Source organism: Tinamus guttatus, unplaced genomic scaffold (genome assembly GCF_059628265.1).
Source record: "Tinamus guttatus ecotype Peru unplaced genomic scaffold, ASM5962826v1 Tinamus_guttatus_pri_ptg000184l, whole genome shotgun sequence".
Lineage (NCBI taxonomy): Eukaryota > Metazoa > Chordata > Aves > Tinamiformes > Tinamidae > Tinamus > Tinamus guttatus.
This window is the reverse complement of record NW_028288718.1, coordinates 37883-62757: the sequence shown is the minus strand read 5'-3', so window position 1 is coordinate 62757 and position 24875 is coordinate 37883. Positions and strand designations below refer to the sequence as shown.

At 40.6% G+C, this 24875-nt stretch overlaps 2 protein-coding genes across 3 annotated transcripts; both read left to right on the top strand.

Annotated features, from left to right (window-relative positions):
• Positions 1–869: 869 nt before the first annotated feature.
• Positions 870–2998, top strand: KGD4 (alpha-ketoglutarate dehydrogenase subunit 4). The gene is made up of 3 exons (XM_088523365.1): positions 870–925; positions 1628–1691; positions 2706–2998. Exons 1-3 carry the CDS (start codon positions 887–889, stop codon positions 2996–2998), a joined length of 396 nt encoding a protein of 131 aa, XP_088379491.1. The 5' UTR covers positions 870–886.
• A 1081-nt stretch (positions 2999–4079) lies between these two features.
• CDK7 (cyclin dependent kinase 7) lies at positions 4080–23111 on the top strand. 2 transcript variants are annotated; one of them, XM_088523361.1, is made up of 12 exons: positions 4080–4139; positions 4237–4296; positions 5547–5580; positions 7128–7195; positions 9170–9238; positions 10649–10759; positions 11342–11460; positions 12390–12489; positions 14164–14250; positions 15508–15657; positions 17062–17209; positions 22819–23111. In XM_088523361.1, the coding sequence occupies exons 1-12, from the start codon at positions 4080–4082 to the stop codon at positions 22908–22910; spliced, it is 1098 nt and encodes a 365-aa protein (XP_088379487.1). In that variant the 3' UTR covers positions 22911–23111. The 2 variants fall into 2 exon arrangements, with proteins under 2 accessions (XP_088379487.1, XP_088379488.1); XM_088523362.1 differs by lacking the exon at positions 22819–23111 and adding an exon at positions 20351–20542.
• The last annotated feature ends 1764 nt before the right edge of the window (positions 23112–24875 follow it).

The window sequence follows — 24875 nt, the reverse complement described above, 5'->3', positions numbered from 1 at the left end:
AGGGGATTCCCCCACAGTCTGGCTGAAGAGCAGGACAAAGGGAAGGGAGAGACTGAGCAGAGCCATGAGTGAGTGGGACAAAAGAGCACATGCCAAGAAGTGGGCGCCTTTACAAATAAGGAGATTCCCCCACATTCTTCAACAAGGGGGACAAAGGAATTGGGTGACCTCAGGTGAGAACAGCTGGAAGGAGGCAGGGAGTTTGGTGTAGGTGGGCCGGGAAGGCTGTAACTTCTGAGGACCCTGGCCAATGGGGAAAAGCAGAGCACATCCCTCGGTTGAGAAATTAGGATAAAAGGGGGGCTGCATCCTCCAGCAGTTTGAGAGAACCCACAGTGGACTCTCCCCTTATTGGAATAAAGTTTTAGGACTCCTGTGTCTCCTTTTTGGATAGTACGTTTTTGACAGCAAAATTTTCTGCACACCATGATGGGTCCTGAAGACATCCCTGAGAAGACACAGACTGCAGGTCCTGTCCCACACGGCAAAATATGGCCAACCTAGAGAAAAAAAAAGGTACATAAAATGGAAGATGGTGCCTGATGCTGTTAAAATCATGCAATGAAGCTATATTTTAAGTGCATTTTTACCTTGAACTTCCTGATTTTACTTCACAGTAGAAGTAAGTTGGTATGGCAAATCATATTTTGTGTAAGGTTTTGGATTTTATGTTTTTGCTTTTAGGGGTGAGTGTCTGATTTCAGCAGACGACTCGGCCGGGCCACTAATTCAAATATCCGCTTGTTCTTCGCGCTCTCCTTCAGCGACGCTCCGAGGCCCCGCTGCCGGCGCCGGGCCGAGGCCGCCGCTGCCGCAGCCCAACGGCCCAGGCGGTTCCGCCCCCGAAGGCCCCGCCCTGCGGCGCGCGGGCGCCGCCGCGGACACCATGGGCAGCAAGATGGCGGCCGCCGCCAGGGTCGTTCAGGTAACGGCGCCCCGGGACGCGCCGCGGGGCTCGCGCGGGGCCGCTGGCCCGTGAGGCGGCGGGGCCGGGCCGGGCCGTGGCCGGGCCGCGCCGGGGTGTAAGAGCCGCCGCTTCCCCGCAAGGGGAGTGTGGTTGGGGCCGCGGCTGCGATGAGCTCCCCGGGCAGGAGGTGGAGGAGGAGGCGGTGCGTTACCCCCTGTGAGGGGCTGCGCTCGCCTCTCCCGGGAGATCCCACTGGGTTATGAGGAAAAACCGCAGCCCCCGTCGTGACGAGTATGTGCACAACATAACTACCACCTCTGCATACCATTCCTTTCTTATTCACACCTTTTCCGGCCGTGTGCGGGCAACTGACAGAAAATACAGAAGCCTACACAGGTAGCAGTTACACAGTTCTTGTGATAAAACTGTGCAACTCTTTTTTTTTTTTTTTTGCCACTGTCATAGCTACTTCTACATGATCTGGGATTCCTGTGAGAAAAGTAAAGGTGCCCTTATCCCAATGCCAAACACAAGGATGAAGGGGTAGTGTTAAAAGTGAAATTTCTCCTTGGATAAATCGAAAACAGAAGTTTGTCAAAATAATGGTGCACAAAGCACCACTATAGAAGTGGTAAAATAATGTTATGCTTTCTATTGCATTATTGTTTAGAAATGTATTTTTCTCTTCCTGTGTGCTCCTGCTGCCTTGTCTTCTTCTAGGTAGTCAAGCCACATACTCCCTTAATTAAGTTCCCGGACAGAAAAAGCATCCCCAAGCCTAAATGTAAGTATTTGCTGTAAGGATACAATGCGCGTAACTTATTTTCACATTAAATGTTTTATGTAAGAACCAGGACACATTTTTCTCTTTTTTTTTTTTTTTTAATTTGGATTAAATATTTACCCGCTTTTGAGTGGTATTTCTAGAACAGCTCTTTGGCATTTCCATTCCAGACATTACAACTGTGCGGAAAAAAACACAGTGTATGCATGTGTTGGTCAAAACAGATTCCTGGAGATTTCCAATATTTTCCTGATCCTGATTTATATACAAGATCATATTTTTGCAAATAGTAATAGCTACTTGACACATTTCTGTCAAAGTCACCATGAGAAGAAACCTTGGGCATTCAGTGATGTTTGCAGAAATAATGTTGGATTTTGCTCAGCCTTTTCCTAATTATAGTGTGCCGTGTCTATGGCATTTCGTATCCTGATTATAGCTGAGAAGGCCTTGCCACTCTGCATTTTAAGATATGTTTTCTAGTGCTATTAGTTAATATTGAGGAGTAATTACTTTGTGATCTTCGACACATCCGTTTTTATACCTATAGCTATGTTGATATTTACAGGATTTCAGGCAGTTATATTAGATAGAAGTTATATGAGCTGGATGATATTTTAATATTCCATTTGAGTCAATAAAGCTTTTAAAACCAAAATAACAGATGTCTCCATCTATCCCTCTCCCCTTATAACCTTGATGATCCTACATGCTTTTTCTGTGAATACAGTTTCCTAGTGAAAGAGTTAGGGTAGGTATGGTTTATCTTCTGCTGCCACATCAGTATTTCTGACACTCAAATATGCTTGCTTCTGCTTTCAGCGTGTTTTCACTGTGGTCTTACTATATTTAACAACAATGAAAACATTGTGGGAAGTAAAGAATCTTAATTAAGCATTTCTGGAAGGAGGAAAAAGCAATTATCAGTAACTGGTAACTTTTGTTGGCTGCTCGTGTAGTTAATTGTGCAGTCTTAGTATATTTCTGTAAATGGTTTTGCACTCTGGGTTGCAGTGCAGGAGTCCCTACAAGCAAGTGTGCCATCACACCATGCTTCCAAAGCACAGGAGTCTCTGGGAGGCAGATCACCCGCCTTTCAGAATATATCACCTGTAAGGAGAGTACAAGGGGCGCCGGACAGTTCGGAGTTAGCAAGAACCTTACCTCAGAAATACAGAAGGAAACTTATGTCAGAGGAAGAGATAGAATACATTCAAGTAAGTTTGTTGGTGCATATTTCTGTATTATCTTATTTTTACACATTCTTTAAAGTTTCAGATATGGTATGGCATTTTAATTCTTGTTAACTGTGTGCCTGGAGCTTTCACACCTATGCACAATAAATGCACACAATATATGATGCACAAGAAATAAAACAGCTTATTTTTGTAGTAGTACACTTCTAGCCTAATTTTTCTGAGAGGTAAATTCTAAAGGTTTTGTTGACAAAATAATGAATTGAGTAGCTGTTTAATTTCTTATAAAGATTCTAGTAGCTGACCTTGCTTTTGTTTTTACTTTGCCACTTGAAAATAATAAGCGAAAATAATTCTAAAACTTCTGTAAACTGCTGCTGTATTTACGAGATCTTCCTAAAAGCCAACATTCCCTGGAGCATGGAAATCAGGAATCCAGCTGGTTATTTTTTGCAGGTGTTTATCTTTTTGTATTCTTCCTGAATTGAAAAAAAATGTTATTGATTGATGCTAATACTTTGAGACTCTGTCCATGTTCTTTTATAATTAAAAATCAATGTCTCTATTATCCATAATAGCGCAAAGGAATATTTGCTCTTAATGTTTACTTTCTGTAGAGTATATTTAACTGTCTATTTTACAGCGTGGAGGTCCTGAATAAGCGTGAAGCACCGGAGATAGTTTGTTCACCGCTGTTGAAGAACGAAGTATTCTATTCACAACAAAAGCATCTCCTTAATGTTATAAATGATTATCTATTAATAGCTTTAATAAATACCCTGTATGAAGGGTGAGAAGGTTGCCACATAATACACTATTAATTTATGAGTGCGGAAGGCTTTCTTTTGATGGCTAACAATTGAATATACTGGATGTCTGCACAATTAAAATATTTTTCTAATTAGCCATTCTTCAAACTTGGCAATAACAGTGTCCGCAGTCGCTTTCTTCCGCGTGCGAATCCCCAGCCGTCTCCTCGGTGCCGGTAGTTCTACCGGTAGCAACGTCCTTCTGCGCCCGCCAGGCCGCGGCGCCCGCACTGCCCTCGGCGCCCCGCCCTGCTCTCGCGAGACCCTGGCGCGCGCGCGGGAGGCGGCGGTGACGCCGACGGTTGCCAGGAGCGGGGCGGAAGCGGCGCGCGGCGCTGCCGGACGTGCGGCCCCGCGGCGGCTCCTGGCGCCGCCGCACCGGGATGGACGCGCGGGCGCGCGCCAAGCGCTACGAGAAGCTCGACTTCCTGGGGGAGGGGCAGGTGAGCGCGCGCGCGGGCGGGGGTCCCCGCGCCCCCGGGGGCAGCGGGCCGCGCCGCACGTGGCGCTGCCACCACGGCCCTGTGTTGTCTCCCCTAGTTCGCCACTGTCTACAAGGCGAGGGACAAGAGCCAGGAGCGCATCGTGGCCATCAAGAAGGTGAGTGCGGAGCAGCCTCCTCGGTGCCGCCGCCCGGCCCGCGTTGTTCGGGCAGCGGCCTTGAAGTCGGTTAAATGCTCCAAGGAGTCTGCCTCTAGGGCCGCTGCTTCAGGGGTACCGCGTGTCTGAGTTCCTTGCGGGGTCTGCAGCTAGAATGTTAATATCCCTAGCAAATGGGACTAGGGATGTTGGGCTCCACAGTACAAGAGGGATGTGGAGCTGCTGGAGAGAGTCCAGCGCAGGGCCACAAGGATGATCAGGGGTCTGGAACCCTATGAGGAGAGGCTGAGGGAGCTGGGCCTGTTCAGCCTGGAGAAGAGAAGGCTGAGAGGGGACCTGATCAGTGTCTATAAGTACCTCAAGGGAGGCAGTGAGGAGGATGGTGCTGGCCTCTTTTCACTGGTGGCCACCGACAGAGCTAGAGGAAATGGCCAGAAACTGAAGCACCAAAAGTTCCACAGGAACTTGAGGAAAAATTTCTTAACCATGAGGGTGACAGAGCACTGGAACAGGCTGCCCAGAGAGGTTGTGGAGTCTCCTTCTCTGGAGATCTTCCAAACCCGCTTGGACGCAGTCCTGTGCCACGTGCTCTAGGTGACCCTGCGTGTGCAGGGGGGTTGGACTAGATGATCTCTAGAGGTCCCTTCCAACCTTAGGCATTCCATGATTCTATGGTATGTCTCTTAAAAACACACACTTTCAAACTTCAGGTTTTATTAGTTCTTGCTCGTTACTTTTTTTTTTCCCTTCCTCTTCCAATCCCTTATTTCTTTCAATCCATCTGTGCTACTTCTGAATAAACTCTTTAGAATTGGTGGTGGGGAAGACACTGGCAAAAGTGGCCATAGGTCTGCAGCTGCTTGAGCACAGCCGAGGAAAACGTGTTTGCGTTTTCATAGGCTGTTTCACCTCATGGTGTCCAGAGAAGCATCTGAAGCTTTTGTATTGAGAGCAAGTCTAGACGGTCACTCACTTTGACATCATTTCTCCCTGGAACGAAGTTGGTCACTACTGTAACTTAACTACAAAGCATCTTACTCTGCCAGTTCGTATTATGTCTGTTCTCACCACCACAATTTTTTTTTAAACTTGCCTAAAAGCTAATGCTGGGAAGTCAATTCTCTCTATAGATGAATAAATCTAGTTGGATAACTCCTTTGTGGTACTAAAAATTTGTTTTAGAGGAGTAGCATTAAGGAGTTTATCCACAGGTGGGACTTTTAAATAATGTGAATCTCACTTCTTTTCAGATTAAACTTGGACATAGATCAGAAGCTAAAGATGGTAAGTCTTTAACAAAATAATACTCCATAACTTTTGTCTGGTTTGCTTTCTGTCTATAAATTGGTGAGTTAAATTTTTACACCATAACTTAGCTGAGATAAAATGAGCTCAACACTTTTAGCCTTAGGCTTACTTCCACGTATTTTTTTTTCCTACAATGTTGTAATCATGGTTTTCTTCCCAACCTGGAAGCATTAAAAAAAAAAAAGGCAGCAGCATTATCTGCATACATAATATATATCTAAATGTGAAGGCTTTCTCAATTTAAGAGAAATACAAACACGAATAAAATGTAGAGTAGTGCAGAATAATTATTTCACTAATACATAGGCAAAATCACAGCTAAACAAATTGATTTACGTCACAGAGTTTAATATATCTTTTTCAGTTGATTTGTTTGTGTCTATGGCAGGTGAGAACATCTATTTCTGTTTCAGATGTTTCACTTATGTTTCATACTTTTTGTGATTTATGCTGAAACAAACATTAATAAAAAGATCTTAAGCTGTTAAAAAATAGACGGTGCATGGATTTGTTCGTTGTTTTGTGTTGAAAATCAGGTCCATAGAGCAGTTTCTTTTTGATTATGTGTTCTGGCCCCCCGCATACTTTTAGGCAAGGATATAGTAAGTAAAACCCACTGCTGTTGGTCTCCTCTCACTACATTTGTGTGTGACAGAATTTTGTATGTGCCCAGGGTGTTGCTGTTCAGGGATCCTGCATCAGGCTCCTGCTTTCTAGGGAAGCATCTTGGCTCTCAGCTCTTGAATTGCATCCTTGCAGAAGAATCGCTAAAGGGAATCCCAAGTGCCGATCCAGACTCTGCTGGGTGGGCCAAGTGCTGCAAAGCCATGATGCGGCTGGTCTGCAGTGGGCTGATGCCCTCAGGGGCGGGTGTCACTTCTGGCCTGTAGGATATTCAGCTGCAGCTCAAAGATGTTCTTAGTAAGAGCAGCCTGGACCATGTCTGGTCTCCCTGCATTACCTGGGAACATGCATGGCAAACGTCCGCTTGATTATAAAATGGCACACGCAAAACAGACAAAGCAGAAGTGTAGAGTAACACCTGTAGCTCTGCACCAAACTGTGCTACAGTCTGACCTGTTATGTGAGATTCAGTGTGCGAGAACCAGTCTGCTGTTGTTCAGCTCACGCACAGCTGAAACTCTTCTTGGGCAACACTCCACAGAAAAACTGCTATTTGCAAGATGCACTTTTAAAACAAAACTAAAACGTGAAAATATAACATGGAAATTAAATGCAGATTTTCTAAACTTGTGTGGAAAAACTTCCCATTTTTGCCAAAAAGGGGCATGTATAGCTTCATAATGTAAATCTGATTACTGTGGCATGGAGTCTACTTGCTATGGAAGAAGTAAACATCCACTGCAGGAATGTGTTTGGCAAGTCACAAGCTGAAATCAATTTTTGAGCAGAGAGGAAGGAGATTTTAATAGCAAGTTACAGAACAAGTGATTTCTTGGTTGCAGTTAATACAAAGTTTTAAATTTTTATTCCTTCTCTGTCATCTTTCTTTCAATCAACAGGAATCAACAGAACAGCCCTCAGAGAGATAAAGTTGTTACAGGAGCTAAGCCATCCAAATATTATTGGTGTAAGTAAAATGAATGCTAGTTCTAGAATTGATCCTTGCATACTGTTCGTGCAGCTTCCCACGGAAGTATAGAATTCATTGAGTCATGACAATGCTGCTTAGTTTTTATTTTCTTGTTTTTCCAGTCCACTAAGGGTAGTAAAACAATCGTTACTGCAAAGTACCGTTTTCAGCAATGAAGACTTTTTTTTTTTTTTAACTAAGTGGAAGTTAGTGCTGGGGAGAATTGTGGACACTTATATCGCCAGATTTTTCATCTCTGCTAGATATGCAAATAGGTGCAGTGCTGCATTTACCTGCTGTTGCTCTATGTGGCTCTGGTAACTGCTAAAAGCAGGTTTTCACAGGCAGTGGACAGGTGGGATTCTTGGAGCTTACTAGGTATTAATGCTGGTCAAAATCTCTGTGGGCAGGAGCAGTGTTTATGTCTTTTCAGTTGCAGTTTAGTTTGCCTTACAGATAAAAATACTTATTTGAGGCTGGAAATATTTTAGAATTGACTAGTGTAGATAATTTGAGGCTTTTGTCATAAATGTTAGGCCAAATGAGAATTTGTCTTGATATTTAGCTCTTCAGCGTGGAGATACAGTGCTCTTCTGGACTGTAAACTTGCTTTCAAAGTGGTTGTTTTAGCTGTCTAAATTAGAGATTGTGCAGAGAAGAATAACTGAAATGTTAAAGGGATGAGCAGCTCCTTTAAGAAAAGTCTGGAGAGGAGCAGGCTGGGAGCAGTGGGGGAAGTCTACAAAACTGAGGTGATAAGGTAAATTTAGAAGTGTTATTTGCAAACTAAGAGTTGGAAATAAGAGTTAATCATTGGCACTGGTAATGTTAGAATTTCTTTTTTTTTTTTTTTTTAAACTACTTTAAGCAATATGTGGTCAACTTGTCAAACTTATTGCCAAGGTGTTTGTGGAAGCAGATAGTATCAGCAGGTCCCAAAAGGAACCAAAGCAGGATCAGCAGGTCCGTAAGCAGTTACCAGAGGCAATAGGCGATAGGTAACAATAGGTTTGTACATTCTTAGCAACTCAGTTGTGGATGTTGGAGTATAAGAAGCACACATTGCAAAGAAGTGGCCCAGTTTGTATGCCAACCTGCAAAGCATCTCCTGCTGCATGGCTTCTGCAGAGGGAGAGCAGAAGCACTGGCCCCTGCTCTTGAGCATGAGTGTTTGAGGAGATCCCATGAGCTGGCGTAGCGAGAACCTAAGGTATGAGCCCTGCCACAGGCGGCCTGTCTTCTTGCTCTAAGGAGCAGAATGCTAGATGGTCTTCGTCTTCCTCCACGTCACTGTTCCTACCTTTACACTGCTTAAGAAGGGATTATTTGGCTATTCTTGGGAAAGATTTTTTGAAGGCTTGAAAGCATGAACACATTCCTAAGAGTATTTTTGAAACGTAGCTAGAAAGACTGGCACTTAGGACTATCTACAGAAAACATGTGCAAAGCTGAATCTACAGGAAAACTTAGTCTTCTTTAAAGGAGAATAGAAAGTTGATAGGAGAGAGACCTCAGGCAGCGGGCAAACTGTGCATTTGAATATCCGTTGTAGTTAACATGGTAAAGTGATTACTGTTGTAAAAGCTTATAACATCAGGTTTGAAAAAAATCCAGTGGAAGGAGATGCAATGTGAAAAATTTTACTCGGTTTAGCTCAATTCAGTCTCCAAAAATCCCAGCAGGTATGGTAATACCATTTTGCAATTGCAAGTGGAGAATCTAAAGCAATATAATTTCTCAAGGGTTATGTGAAAGAAAAATTCAGTTGAGACAAAACTGAGGTATTGGATTCCTGTGCTGTCCTCTAATTATCAGTTCTGCCCAGCAGGTAGCCATGTCCTTGTTCCTGTTCCTCTTCCCTCACCCACCCCAGCAATCTGAAAACCTGCATCCAGATTAAAATGGTGCAGACTTTTAGAAAACTGGAAGTACTATAGTGTGTGGTCCCTCATGATGTATGTTGTTTTCCAGCTTCTAGATGCATTTGGACACAAATCAAATATTAGCTTGGTGTTTGATTTTATGGAAACAGACCTAGAGGTAAGATTGCATCTCTTAAATCTTTTAAGATGTCTGTTTTTTCAAAAACATTTGAAGACACTAAAATGAGTTGAGGAATCTTTCTTTGACAAGCTTATATATGCCTACATTAGAAGAGTCTTTTGTTGTCTTAAGTTGGCTGAAGGTGCAATTTTTAAGTATGCTAGCACAAAACATGTTCAGGTAAATGTGATATTCACTGAGTGGTGAGCTGGTACTAAAATCACACAACTGATATATTCTACTAAATGTAACAGCAGTAGGTATTTGAATGTCTGATTGTTTTCTGATGTTAAGGTAGTTTGCCTTTGCAAAAAATCTTTATATTGGATATTTTGATACAAGGCTCTTCATTCTGAAAGAGTTTCCTAGATGACATTTCATGTCAGATCACTATCTCTGCTTCGTTATCCATACTCTGGACTGAAATAAAAGTACTTGTTTTGCTAACTCATTGCACATAAGACTTTAAACATGGAGGCTTGTTATTAAGTGCTGGCAGGGTCACTGAAACTAAAGGAAGGTAAGAGTGAAAAGATTAGATCACAAAACAAGGTCTTGCTAAGAAAAACATTACTGGTGAAAGGATTGATGCTGTTGTTTGCAACATTTAGAACTAAGGAAAAATACAGTTGCAAAGAGAATTGAAGTGCTTTGTGCTACCTAATGCTGTGTTATGCAGTGCACTCATTTTCAGTGTGGTATCACTCAAAGGTTGCCATTTGGGGTCACAGCCTGTTGTGACCAGCAGCATACATGAAACTCTTTGTATATAGTCTCAAAAAGCTGCTTTTTGGAAATCTCAAACAAAGCTTAGGAAAGACTACTATGCATTTGCAAGATAATATTAACAAAAGAGACTTGGAGCAGTGTACAGAATATTTTAAAAGAGGATATTTGCATAGAATTTTAATGTTGAAATCGAAGAATGTTGACAATTTAAATAGCTTTATTAAAATACAGTGGCATGGGCTACTTCTATTCCAAGACAGCTTGGAGAAGAAGAGGGAACCATTGTATTTCCAGAGATGAGATGCTTAGGTTACGCAAGGGAAGAAGGAAGAAGTGGGAACATACATTTGCCAGTAAATTTGAAGAAACTGTCCTTTTGAAGTGTATAGCCTTGTCATGAAAGCTGGTTATTAGCCTGGGATTGAGCTGAAATGATAAGCTGTTGTTTCTCTCCCTTTTTCTTGACTCTGTTACATGAGGTTCACATAGGCTGTTAGAACTCTGCAGTTCAATTTCTGATCTTCAGAATTGATGAATTTTTCTGGAGAGATGGCGAGAGTAGAGAATATGTGATTTCCAGCTCAAACTATGGCTTAGAGGATAAAATAACTTCAGTTGAAAGAAATGGAATGGATGATTTTGCACAGTAAGCTTTATTATTAATCTAATACTTTACAGGTTATTATTAAGGATACTAGTATTGTGTTGACACAGTCTCACATCAAAGCATATATGCTGATGACGCTTCAAGGATTAGAATATTTACATCAGCACTGGATTCTACACAGAGTAAGTTTGCACTGAATTTTGTTACAGGCATAAAGGCTCTCAGCTGTGGCATCCAAACAGCTGTATTAGATTTTTATACTCAAATTCTATTTTGAAGCTCATAGGTTTTAAGTCTGTAAACTCTAGTCCTAGCTGTTATGGAACAGCTAGAAACTTGTAATGGAAGGAATGTTTAACAGTTATTGATGGGGTTATCATTTAGACATATATATTTTAAAGGATCTAAAATTATATGTCTTTGATTAGTATTGTTGCTGTATTAAAACTACTAGTTCCTTGATATGTACTACAGTTATTTGAAAAAATATCAAAGTCTTTTTATTATTTATTTGGCAACTATGCAGTAATACAGAACTGTTTGAGTATTGAAATATTCAGGTGGATATGCCTGACTCATTTTTCAGGTATGTTTAAATACTTGTTTTCCTCCCACTCCCTCACACCCATTCCACAGATGTCAATTTATGGTGAAATCCGAAGGCTGTCTTTGCAATACTGTTACTATAAATTTGTTAGCGTATCATTATCTGTCTGTTTTTATCAGTAGTGACATATTTAATTCTTTGCTTCCTATACTGACAGGATTTAAAACCCAATAATTTGCTGTTAGATGAAAATGGGGTTTTAAAATTGGCAGACTTTGGCTTGGCAAAGTCTTTTGGAAGTCCAAATAGAGTCTATACACACCAAGTAGTAACAAGGTAAGTATCCTGCTTTGTTTCCTAGATGGTATTTGTGTAGCTGTTTTGTGTTGCCCCTTGAAACATATCTTGGTAAATTGTACAGTTTGAAAACCTAACTCGTGTGGCAACACCCTAGTGGGAGAGCCTTATAAGGGACAACACAGGAAAGCACTGTTTGGCAGGGTGTTGAGAACAAACAGAATATATATGTATGGGGCTGTTGTATGGTATGGTTTTCTCTCCCAAACAGGGGAAGAGTATGTAGCTGCCTAACTTCCAGAGCAAGGCAGTTCTTAACTGTTTGTTAATCATGAGGCTAGAATCTTGTTTGTATGTTATTCTCGTACTTGTTATAAGACAGGACACCTCAGCAAAAGCTTAAGCTCATTAAAGTATTTTTTGTTAATGTCATGAATGGCATGTGTATTTAAGGTCTATCTTCTAAAAAGCAGAAGAGCATAAAATATGCAAGAGAGATCTGTTTGTCTGCTCTAACGTTAACACTATTCATAGTTGAGGTAGTTTTGTACCTTTATCCAAAAGAGTGGAAATGAAATACTGCATCAGAGCTTTGTGTTAAACTTAATTATTCTACACAGTGGAAGTAGCCAGTCTGAATAACTGTAGTCAAGATTCATTTTTGCACAAAACCAATCTCTAGCTTTAGGTACCTTTGCACATCTGCAGTTATTTGATAATCAGCTCAGCTGAAAACATAGTTGATTTGTGGTTTTACCTGGTGCTTCGGTGAAGGAAGCACAATGTCGTTCTGTCTTTTTTAAACAAAACAAAAGACTTTACAGGGTACCATATGGGTTTCAGTTTCAGTGTCCGAAAAATACCCAGGCCAGGAGAAGTGTCTGCTTTGTAGTTCTTGCATAGCCACAACATACTGCACTTGAGATCAGTAAAAAGATCACTTTTCCTAAGATGATTTCTCTTTTCAGGTGGTACCGAGCCCCAGAACTTTTATTTGGTGCTAGAATGTATGGTGTAGGTGTTGATATGTGGGCTGTGGGTTGTATTTTGGCTGAATTACTCCTTCGGGTAAGTCTTTAAATGCAAACATTTGTCTTTGCTCTTCTTAAGTAGCAGGAAATGTAAGTTAGGCTGCTTCCTAGGAAAGGAAGAAGCAGGGGGATATTTTCCTAAAACTTGCCAACTGTAAGAAAAAGGAAGTTTTGGAGCAGACCGAATTCCTCTATTGTTGCAGTCAGTCTTTAGGAATAGCTAGGATGCCCCAAGCTGTTTAAGTCCTACTTTGGCGAAGATCTTCCCAAGAGTTACCCTTCCACATAGTTTCCCATCAGCTTTCACTGCCGCCTTCCTAGTATGTGGTATCTTAGGTCCATGCACAGCCTATGGCTTATACATTGTTCCTGATAACTGGGAGCAGTTATCACCCACACCTGAACTGTGGTTGATTTGCAACGAGTGAGGGATGTGCCCAGGTAATACTACAGTAAAGCTGCAGGCTAACAGTGAGCCTCCCCTGCAACATCATCCAAGTAAGGTGAACAGACATAATAGTCTTTAAGTATGTTTTATTGACCTAAGCCATTTATTACCTGGCTCTTTGGAGACATGAAAATCTGAGTTGGGAGTGGTAGAGAAGAGATGTATGGACACAGCTAAAAGGTGAGGTGCCTACACTATATGGCATATCTTCCAGCAGTAAACAGGTTATGCCTGATTTCTGCCTGGTACTTTAAGTACCTGTGTGACTGTGTGGTGAACTGGACTGGGAAACTGGTCTGGTTGGCAATATCTTGAAATAAGTCTTTTTCCTGACTTGCTTTATCACACAAACACAATGCGCATAAATACACTCGAGAAATGTGCAGGGGCTGTTTAAGTAGTGCTAGTAACATGTATACGAGCATGGCATTAGACCTTCTAAAACTGGGTAAGCTCAAAGGAAGTCAGGAGAATAAATGAGAAAAAGCAGCATTCTTTAGAATTCTTCAGTTTCTTGCAAAGCAGAAAATGGGCTACACTGCACAACCTCTTCAGGTGGCTTTACAAAAACATTTGATGTTCAAATGGCTTTCATTGTATCCAGATCTAATCCCAGTGCCTGTTAGGGATGCTCGCTATACTCTTCCTATGCTAGTATGTTAAATACTGCCTCTAGGTGTTCCCAATACTGCTTCTTTTCAAATTCTCCTTCATTTTGCATTGTGTGCCTGATGCACAAACTACAACTTAAACTGCATAAATAGCCCCCTTTTCTGTCATCTGCCTGATTTAAACCAGGCATGGCCCTGGTTATGTGGTTTCTCACATAATGGGTCAGTGCCCTGCCTTATGTTGTCATCTCATCCCATCCATCTAATCCAGTTACATTTCACTTTCAGTGTTTCAAATATAAAACCTAAATCCAGATTGTACATTTGCTGAAAGATCACTGTGACTGACAGCTTAAACAGGTTACTCTGCATACTTAAACTCCTTTCTCTACTATGTGCAGTCATTTTACATTAATGCTCTGATAATTTAATCTTACGTTTAGCTCTGTCAAGTCAGTGATATCAAGGCTGGTTGCAAGAAGCCTGCAGAATTTTTTGGACATTATTGCCAAGCACCATTCAGTGCACCCCTTAGTGGGAAACTGGTATATAAAGATGTTTTGCTTATAATACAGTTATGAGCAGGAATTCAAAGTTACTGTCCAGAACTGAACTACAGAAGTTAATCAGAAATGCTGCTGCCTTCTTCCAGGTTCCTTTTTTGCCAGGGGACTCTGATCTCGATCAGCTGACAAGGATATTTGAAACTCTGGGCACTCCAACAGAAGAACAGTGGCCTGTGAGTCCCTTAGTTTAACAGATTGACATTAGTTTTACTTGAGAAATGTCTATGTGGGGTTTTTAAATTTTCAATAAATTATCAGAAAGCATATGCCTGACCTCACAAAAGAGGACAAACAGCCGAAATTTAGAATTTCTGCAGCCAAGACGGCAGTGTTATTAGATGGGTAACAATAACAAAACTTTTTGGTTTCCCTTTTGCGTGGTTCTGTGGTTTCCCATGGGTAATTTTTTGAAATAGTAGAGGTTGCTTAATGTTCTTGACATGCTTGATCAACTTGTCTGCTTTAACATGACAAGCTTAAGTAATTACAATACAGCAATACAGAAACAATTCTGTGTTGTTGTTCCAGGATTTTAAATGAAACACATAAAGATTTGTTTGTTTTTAACTTGTCTATGTTTTTGGTAAAGGGAGGGACAAGATGTAAGTGGGAAAAGGAGAAGATACTATCACAATAAGGATGGTGGATTCTAAAATTAGTATACAAATGCATTCATTTCAGAAATTGAAACCTTTATGTTCTAGATTATTTTAAAATACATTTTTTACTTAACTAATATTTTAGTTTGCTTGCAATCATGATTGAATTGTGGTGACTGCAGTTTAAAACACACACTAATGTTCAGGCAGAGGCGTGCAAACAGAATGAAGACAATGGGGTTGATCCGATAACTAAGCAGGGAGAGGGGTAGTATGTGATTCATCCGTTGTTAGCTGTTTGGCATATTTTCCTTTCTCACCACTTCCTTCCTCCCGTCATCAAAGGCAAGTTCAGCAGCTCTAGGTTTTAAAAGAAGCTGAAAATGCTCATTATGCTAATTTTTGAGGAGGAGGAGGGCATATGATTAATTTGGAGAAAATGCAAATGGACTTTTGTGTGAATTTTGTCTTTCTGCCATGGGAGCTAGCAAGAGAAAAGCTAAAGCTAGTGTCTAATCAAGCTAGTGTCTATTCATTTGTGTACACTCACTCTAAAGTTATTTCATACTTTGTTAGTAATTTTTCCTTGTGTATTGGTCACAACGGGAGAAGGGAAGGGCAGATCACTAAGAGAAGGAAAGTGTAAAACAACTGTAGCAATTACACAAATGTCTTTATGACTTGTTATTCCTAGTTGTTTACAGTGGCCAAGCATTAGCAGGGTGCTTTACAACATACTTTGCTGTGAAATCAGCCATGCAAAGTGGCTTCTATGGAAAACGGACCTCCTTCTTTATGTGAAAAATGTGCATCTTGCTTTTGTCTTTGTAGGGAATGACTAGTCTTCCAGATTATGTCACATTTAAGTCCTTTCCTGGAATGCCACTTCAACATATCTTCAGTGCAGCTGGTGATGATTTGCTCGATCTCCTGCAAGGCTTGTTCACATTTAATCCTTGTGCTAGGGTTACAGCTACTCAGGTATAGTAGACTTGCATTATGTCCTAATAAGCATTAAGCATTACCTTAATGAATATCAGATGAACGCATTTTGAAGCTAGTAAGCCAGTTTAGAAATAAACTGACCCTATCTACAAAATACTAGCAGTATTTCAGGTGTTTCATAGAGAGAACTCTGAAAGGTGTGAACAATGTTAAATGAAAATCTCCCTTCCTAGTGTAGTCCAAGGGTAAGAAATTAAAAAGTCAAACTGAAGGGTCACGCTTTTCTGACAGCTTAAAACTTAAGCTATCGTATCTTATTCCCTATTTTTAAGATTTTGTGATCCGCTTTTTAAATTTTTTAAATCTCCCTTTTTACATAAAATTTGTGGTGACTGAAACCAGCCTTCCTCAATATCCATTTCTATTATACTCCAGTAAAACGTATTACAACTTCTTTATTTGCTGTGAGGAGACATGAAAGACTCTGAAGTAAAAACCTTGCAGGATGTTTCAGTTCTAGTTCAGAATATGCTTTCCTGCTCTGAGGAAGACGCAGCAATTGACTGTTTCAGAGCTATAGTTCTGTCATCTTCCACTGTTACAGAAGCATGCAAAAAAGCAGAGATGCTGCATTAAGGGCAATATTCCCTCATTGTTTGTTAGACAAGGTAGATTTCAGTCCTAAGGATTAGTGTGTGCATTGGGTACTTTTTTACTAAAATAACTCTTAGAATACTTTCAGGGTTTCCTTGTAAGAGCTTTCAATGTAAGTTTCCAAGTAATTAGTTGTGGCATGCATTGAGATGCCTTCTTCTGTACTAGCTCATATGTATGAAGTCATTTTAAAGGCCATATTGTAGGGTAGTGGCTTGAATATTAGGATTAGCCTAATGTTTTAATTGATAATGCTACAGTTTAAGGCAGGAAAGAACTTGCACTCTGCTATATTGGCTAGTTTTACAGCTGGCATTGAACATGATGTAACTGGCACAAGCCGGAGCAATGATTTCCTAAGGGGCTACTTAGTTTCTTTTCCTTGACTATGGTTTATGGAAGCCGTGGAATTGCTAAAATTAAAAATAGTATATGTAGTTCTACTTCACAAAATTAACCCCGCTTACTTATTTGCCTTCTGATTTTCCATTCAGAATGTAAGTTCTTCAGAGTTGGAAATGGACTGTTTGTCTAGACCTGTGTTGAGATGTCAGAGTCCTGGTTAGATAAAGATAGCAGTGCACAAGTATCTCTCGGCTTCCGGTTTGGGCCACAGGCTACAGTAACTGTGACATTTGGAATTGCCACAAGGCTTTCTTCAGATACAAAAGTACTTAAGTAGTTTTAAAGTCACTAAAATGCTTTTTGTCATGTTAACTTCTTTATATACGGTGTTCTGATGCTTTATACTAATTACTTGATTATTTTTCTTCCATTATCATTAAGGCATTGAAGCAGAAGTACTTTAGTAACCGACCAGGACCCACTCCAGGAAGTCAGCTTCCAAGACCCAACTGTCCTGCAGAAGCTATAAAGGAGCAACAAAATGCATTTTTAAATTTAAAAAGAAAAAGAACAGAAGGAATAGATCAAGGTAACATCTTACATGTTTCAGTTGTTTTAAAGTAGTAGCTACAAACTCAGTAGGATACTTACCGTGTTTCGGGGAAGGAAAACCTATGTGGTTTAACTGTATCCCTGGGCCACAGCACCAGTAGAAACCCTTTAATGATTTAAAAATTTAAGATAAATATTATAGGCTGAGAATGATTGAAAAAGTCATATCGGACAGATTTAACAGATTCGGTACAAAAATAAGGCTCTTTTATGAAGCTTAGGAAACTATTTGTTAAGATCTCTTTTAATTGCTCTAATGGAGTGTGATAGTAAGTTACAAGCTATTACTAAGTCCTTCAAATTCTTCTATGAGAAATCTTACTAAGGTGAAAATAGCTTAACTCTACATTTTTTAAGCAAAAAATAAAGGGAGAGATGTAATTCTTTTGAATGAAGGATTGGAGAATGTAAATAAATTTCAGAAGTGAGATTCCTGCTGTCTTAGATTGAGCAAGCTAACTGTTTAGGCAGCTCTATATTTAGCCATATATTTCTGTTTTGTTTTGTTTTTTTAAAGGGAAACCTATTCCCTAATTTTTACTGTTGTATGGAGCTTCCAGCCTTCCTCCCAAATGGTAGCACATGCTCCATGTCTTCACAGTAAGAAAAGATCCGAGGGCTCAAGACCTGTATTTGACGTTAAATTAGTCATACCCTCTAGCAGAGAGGCAACCATTGGATCTTAAGTGTGGAGCTGGTTGTCTGCAGGGATATGCCAGATAGCAGCTGCCAGGTTAGCATCAGCTTTTCATAACCACCAGTGTGAGACTCTGCGTGGATACTGGAGTGACAGACTCTGGAATGTACCTTCCTTTGTGAAAATGCGTTTCTGCTTGACCTCAGGGAGAAAGCAAAAATACCGGCACTTATGTTCCATCACCTTGACCTTCATTAGTCTGTCTCAAATGACCAGCAGAATACATTAGCTCAATAGCTTAACTTCCTCTTGAGATGAAAATTTTAATCAGTTGACTATTTTCATGCTTTGACCTCGGCACTGGGGGTCAGCTGACATGTGGTAGCTTGTTAAGTTATCATAGCTTAAGAAACAAATTTTAGCTCTCTAGCTCATCACTGTGAGAGAGCCTGATTACTGTTTTGGAGTCTCTGCCCTAAAATACACTTGTTAACAAGAGGATAAAAAAGAAGTGATTCCCTGAGTTCCGAGATTTGCCACTTGAAGTTTGGAGTTTCACAACAAGCAGAGCTTCCAGACCTGTGTTGGAACTGGAACACTAATTGGCTGAATGTCTTTCCAAAAATCTCATTTTCAACAAGGGTAAATCTAGCTTGTGTATGAAATGCCAGGAGTTTTGAGTTTGGGTATAAATAAGGCATGTAGGAAATCAGCATTGCTTCTTGGGAGTTTTGAGCACCCGCATAACAATCAGTACCATTTTCTTTAAGTGCTTCTTCAAGCACATCAAAAAAAAAAAATCCTATGTTCTGTGATTTCCTTGTCTAGGCTGGCAGAATCTGAGGGTCTCAAAGGTAGGCCTTTTAGTGCTAAAGGATATTAAAGGAGAGAGCCAATGTTACACCTACCAAATCTGCTACCCAGGGTTTATTTTACCTTTTTTTGGTATTATTTTTTAAAGTTAAAATCCATATATGCTTTGGTTTGGATGAGCAGTTCTACGGTCTTTTTTTTTCCCCAAAATATTATTTGAAGTACAGGTTCTTTTTGATTTATTACTACTGAAATATGGAGAGAAAAAAAACTGCCCCTAGAAGTCCTGTGCCTGGCAGAGAATCTTCAAGGTCCATTCTCTTTCCCTCAGCTCTATGGAGGTAGCACTCTGGAGCTCAGCAGGATGGCCCACAGTGCTACTGCTGGGGGCCCACTTGTAAAATCTTGGCAGTGGGGACTGGCCACCAGGAGAGAGAATATTTGCAGTCCCTGTGAGTGCTGCTTTTAAACAAGATCAAGCCCTGGAGCCTCTGGAGTGAGTTGCACACACTTCAATCTGCAGAGGCTGCACCTTACAGAAAGCAGCCTGAGGTAATAGTGTTTATAGTCAGGGAAAGACTTAGCTAGATGGGTGACTGCTTGTGAAAAGTATTAAGCATGTGTTTCTAACTATTGCTAGCATTTATTCCTCATCAGTGAGGTATACAAGGGCGCTGAGGCTATGATGACATCACTGTCTGTCTTGCCACTTCTGGAAAACACTTAATTTAAAGCAGCACTCCTTCCCCAGGACACTAATTTCCAGTACTGTTAATTTGCATTTCTATGGAGACTTTAGTGAGTGAAGCAGAATGTAAAAGATACAACATTAAACTCTTTACAGGATAGGCAATTTGTGTAGTCTCAGAGCTGTTTTGCTTTGTCCTGAGAAAGAATCAGGTCTCAAGAAAAAAATCATTCATATCCAGAATTAAAAACTTTTGTTGTTTGGGCTTTCATTAAACGTCTGTGAGTGTGATTCAACCGCAGTGTATTTTAGAGAAGGCTTCTGCTAATAGGGCAGACAAAAACAGTGAAATACTTCCATAATGAACTTCATATTTGGGCAAGAAGGCACATATGTTTAGTTCTGCCTGTATTATAAGTAGCCTAATGGAGAAATGAGATGCCTTGGTGGAATAAAAACAGAAAAATGCTACTGTGCTGATCATCTCTACAGCTGATACTAACAAAAACAGGGTTAAGGAGTGATGCAGAGACTATAAAGGCTGTTATTCTTCCAGGCAGCACATTCTGGGCAGTGACAGTATTTAATAAAAATCACTAAGAATATATGTATTCTGGGTGGGGGGGAGTGAGGATAAGCCTTGAAATACTTCCCATGTAGAAAAGTAGAATGAACTTGTAACTTTTTACATAAAGTATTTACAGGTACCCCAAACACAGTTAGCATTTAAAAATGTTAAAATTTGAGACACACATGGAGCACACACACTAATGCAAGTGGGCTTTGTTGCTAGTCCTTTTTCATAGTTTTTTTGAAAATGGATATCATGAGCTGCTGTAGCAGACAGCATTAACTGGCTCAGAGTACACAGGTTAAAAGGTATTTAGTACTGTGAGTAGTTAGGACCAAAGGAATACTAAAATCTGGAGGAGGGGACTGAACCCCTTTGCTTTGGTAACGATGTAATTTACACTTTCCAGGATTACCAAAAAAATTGATTTTTTGATTGCTGTGGATGATGGATGAAAATGAGTGATCAAATGACCCGAGTCCCAACCATTGAAAAATGCTGTAATAGTCACTGGATGGTTATTTTGTAATATTTTCACATGTAAAATGTGAATTCAGTACTTCATTACTGAATCCGAGGTTTCATTAACTCTGCTTCCTTTTCTTTTGGTTTTTTTCTTCTTTATTTTTTTTAATAAAAGTGTTTTTTTAAAGAAAAGAACAAGATTGCTTTCTGTGATTTGCTGTCTCATTACTTTGCCTCATGCTTGGCAAAGGTAACTGTCAAGCTGCTTGCTGGCTCCAGCTTTTCACACAGGTTATTTTAGCAGAAGCTTTTCCCTGTGTGACACGCAGTCCTTTACAGATGTCCACCCTGAGGAGGAAACCTGCAGATAGAGCCTCCTCACCTGGAGCTTTAGTGTGCTTGTGAACATCCGTGGGCCTAGAATAGATGTTGGAAAAAACGTATCATTGTCAGGGAAGGGCAGGATGTGTTTCCCTTCCGGCTAACGTGGCAGTGTAATAACGAGCAAGATAGCGCAAGGAACAAGGCGGTGGGTGCTGCCCATGCGGTTTAGCTGTGGCCACCCTCGTGCAGAGGAGCCTTGGGGCACCCTGCGAGCCGCTGTCACCTCCACCTGGGAGCTGCTTTCAGTGTTGTTCCTTAATACAGCAACTGTGTTGGCTGAAGACAGGGTCTTGTAGAGGAAGAACCACCACCTGAATGCTCCTGTGCAATACTTCACTTGGCTCCTACCTTGCGCCAATGTGAAGTATTGGCCTTCTGAGGGAGAACAGTTTCTAGACACTAAATATCCTACTGTGCTGTATATTTGGTGTTGTCAACTTAAATTTAAATTTCCTACTAAGATCTAGTAGACTCTGTAGAAAAAAATAATGTATATCAAATAACTTTGGTTCTAGCATTTTTTACTGTCTCTGTGAACATCAGCATCCCAAGTGCAGGCTGAAGGTTTAAGAGAAGAACTGAAGTCCTATTTCTCACAGGTTCAAAAATAGGTTAATCCAAGTAGAAAAGAGAATGAGGAGTTCTTTCAAACCTTTTGCATTTAACCCCCCTAGGGCAGTGCTCCATCTGGACTTCAAAGTCCTGAAAGGTTCAGCTCAGTAAAACAAGGAAAAAAAGTACTTAATTTTGCAGCAAGTATCCTAACTCTTGTGTGTAACAAATACTGTTTGAGACATTGACAGTTTGAACTGTTCTGCCTGTTATGCCTCTTGTTAAACACTGACTGTATGTGCGTAGGCAATACCCTTCCCAAAAGGAAATTTTTTTTGGTGGAACAAGTAGCAATCCCACCAGCTTCCTCTTGGCCAAAGTGATAGAGCAGATAGATGATTTGGTGGATACAAGATTCAGTGTTTGTGAGTGTGCAGAGCACAGTGACTGTGCTCTGTATGACTGGGGTTGAAGTGAGATGGCATGGGGCATTTTGTGACATCTGCAGTAAGCATATGGCTGGAAGAATACAAGAGACTTATTATACAGAAGAAATCCTGAATGATGGGATAACCTCAAAACTCTTTCTTCTAACTCACACAAAGCAGTGTGTTCATCATGCTCTGCACTGCGCATCAGGTTGGGGCTGTGCATGTGTACAGTGAGTCACCTAGTAGGTCTTAGCTTGAGGTGTGTTCTGCATCAGAGTCAGTGTTGTGCTCTGCATAGTGGTGCTGTGCAAAGATAAAGCATGTGTTCAGGCAGAGTAAGGAAAGATTAGGAAAAGGATAAGCACAGAATCTCCTGTTAATCTCAGGCTTTTGGATAATCCACTTTGCTTTTGTGATTTAGCTGTCTGGAGAACTCTGAAAAGGGTATCTTGAGCTATAACTTAATATGCAATCAGATACAATTAGTCATCTAAATACTGTTTGATTTGTGATTAGCTTGCCTTGCAGGCTTTATTCCGTGCTAATAACATGCCAGATTTGACGATCTGTTTTGTGTCACAACAGCTCTTTGAACGTAGAGCTGCTGCAATCTACATGGTGGTCGTGATACTGAACAGGAGCCAAGCTTGGAGCCTGCCACGTATGTGCTTGTGCAAACCCAAGTCTGCCTCGTACCCTTGTGCCAACTGGAACATAACCTAAATATCTGCTTTCTTCGTCTGAGAGAATTTCTCTGCCCACTTTATTTTTATTTTTATTTTTATTTTTATTTGGTCAGGAATCACTGCTGTTTCCTCCCTTCTTTGCAAACTTAGCAACTCTTACATTTAGACTTAAGTAAATGGGCTCTAAGTAACTTTTCTGTGTTTCACCAATATTATTTCTCATACAACTTAAGAAAAACTTTCTTTCTTCCTTCTACTGTGTTGCCTCTCTAAATGTAGCAAAACTCATTGCAAGAGCATACAATACAGAGGAGGACATGACCTCTGTTTTAAACAAAACTGCTTTCATTTTCTGGCAGACACCAGGATCACTTGTGGTGACATAGAGAGCAAGGGCTGCTTGCTATCACATCATCTTGCCTCCTCGCCTCTTGACTGGTGTCAGCACTGAGCGATCTCTGTAGCCTTTATGTTCTTCCAACAAGGAAGGCTCAGAGCCAGGTTGAGTTGTATCACGCTCCTTCTTGGCTTTGGGAGCTGTTCTTGTTCTCATGGCTTGATGCAGATGCATCGTGCTCCTAACTCCCGCCTTGCATTTTCTTCTGGTGCACAGTTATTCATGCTGCACGTGCTCCAGTTTAACAATTGCTTCCCAGTGCTCTGCCAGCTTCGTCTCTGACTTTTTCATATTCATTGCCTTCTCAGGGAGAAAGGAAGGATTGTTAGAAAAGGCGTAACGTTTTAACCTGCTTTTCTTCGAATCCCTGTTTCATTTGTTCAGCCTTGTATTTTTATAGTCAACTCAGTCAACCTTGTCTGAACTAAAGTATTCTCTCCAAGTGGCTTTAATAAAATAGGGATAGGTTTGGATTAAGCTTGTCTGGCTGAGCAAGGGAAAGTTTTCTTGAAAAGCCAAACCAAACGTTTGAAGCACATAGGCTGTGTTTTGGCATCCATCTTGCTGATACTCCATAATGTGGGAGGCTGGGGAAGAGACATGCATGGTCTCGGTCTGGTTTTGGCCCCAAATCGTTGCTTTTATTTTAGTTATGTCTAAAGGTTCACCACAGTAGCTATAGAGCTGCCTAGGAAAACCTGGTATTTCTTTTCTTCCTGATGAGCAGATGGGAATTAAATTTGTCGCTCTATAAAGCCCACCTAGGAGGAAGGCATGAGAAGCAGCTCAGTTCTCACTAGCTTGAGAATCTCATTTTGCATTTCTTGGACAAATCTGAATCACTTGGCTAAATTTTGATCATCTCATAATAGTCATTTTTAAATTTCCCTAGGCAAAGCTGAAATAAAATACTTGTTTTAATGCTGCTGAACTATCTTCATATCTTATCATGTTCAGATTTTTATTACTATTTTCCCACATGTAAACAAATTTTTCAGAAAACATCCATTTATCCCCTTTCAGAAACTCTTACGATTTCAAATAAGGCAGGTAGATAGGTTCCAGATGAGAATTTTGTAGGAGACTTGCTGTGCAGCCAGTAGATGGGTCATTGGTGTTAGGGCCGTCTCGTCTAGTGCGTTCGGTTCAAACAGTGTCCACAGCTCTACATACATTCATACTCATTACTGCGAGAAAAACAGGAGGGAAACATAAACAGGAGGGAACAGGCAGGAAAAGGAGGAGGAGAGGGAGCATTTAGTTGTTAATTAGCCAGCACAGGTGGTGGAGTAATGTTTTTTGCCTGCCCAAAGAGGTTTGTGTCTCGCAGGTAGTAGGGATGCTGACAGTTTCCCAAAACTGACTTTGGCAGCAGGATGTGAACTGTGTGATTTGACCAAGTTGATAAAAGTTAAACTGCCTTTTTTTCTTGCTGCTTGAAACATAGCCAAACATTCAGGGGCTTCCTCTGTTTCTCTTCCATCACCATTGTTTTTCTTTTTATGTTATGGTGTTTATTATCTCTAATCTATTAAGCATAAAACTGCAGAAGTTCTAGTGCTGATTTATAAGCTTTGGTTGGTACATTTTCTTAATAAACAATGCAGAATTTAATTCACTTTGAATTAACACTGAAGTGAAAAAAGAACTAAGCAACCACTTTACTAGTATACCAAGAAAAACCTTCTTTCTTTTTTAAGCATTTAGCAATTTTGCCTTGAAATATAAGGCTTTTTACTGGTAAAAGTTCGAAGTGCAGTGGTCTTATTTCAAGTCCAACAAGCCATTTAATACACTTAATTTGATGAGAATCTAACCAGTTATTTTTTTTTTCTTTCATATTTTTGGAACTACCACCAGATTTGTGTGAATTGCAGAGCACTAATAAAGATGTAGGTCACTCAGTATAATGACCAACCCGATGTTCTGGAAAGGCCAGTTACATGTGTATATCTGGCTCCCCAGGTACTGCCAGCCTCTTCTCCCACCCCATCTGAGAGATCTATGGTTGCAGGTTGC

Excerpts from the sequence above, each read along its gene's own strand:
- CDK7 (XM_088523361.1), top strand. The coding sequence starts at position 4,080 with ATGGACGCGCGGGCGCGCGCCAAGCGCTACGAGAAGCTCGACTTCCTG. Across the intron at positions 4,297-5,546 it reads GCATCGTGGCCATCAAGAAG|ATTAAACTTGGACATAGATC; the intron begins GTGAGTGCGGAG and ends ACTTCTTTTCAG. Across the intron at positions 17,210-22,818 it reads AACAGAAGGAATAGATCAAG|ACACCAGGATCACTTGTGGT; the intron begins GTAACATCTTAC and ends ATTTTCTGGCAG.
- KGD4 (XM_088523365.1), top strand. The coding sequence starts at position 887 with ATGGGCAGCAAGATGGCGGCCGCCGCCAGGGTCGTTCAG. Across the intron at positions 926-1,627 it reads CCGCCGCCAGGGTCGTTCAG|GTAGTCAAGCCACATACTCC; the intron begins GTAACGGCGCCC and ends GTCTTCTTCTAG. Across the intron at positions 1,692-2,705 it reads AAGCATCCCCAAGCCTAAAT|TGCAGGAGTCCCTACAAGCA; the intron begins GTAAGTATTTGC and ends TCTGGGTTGCAG.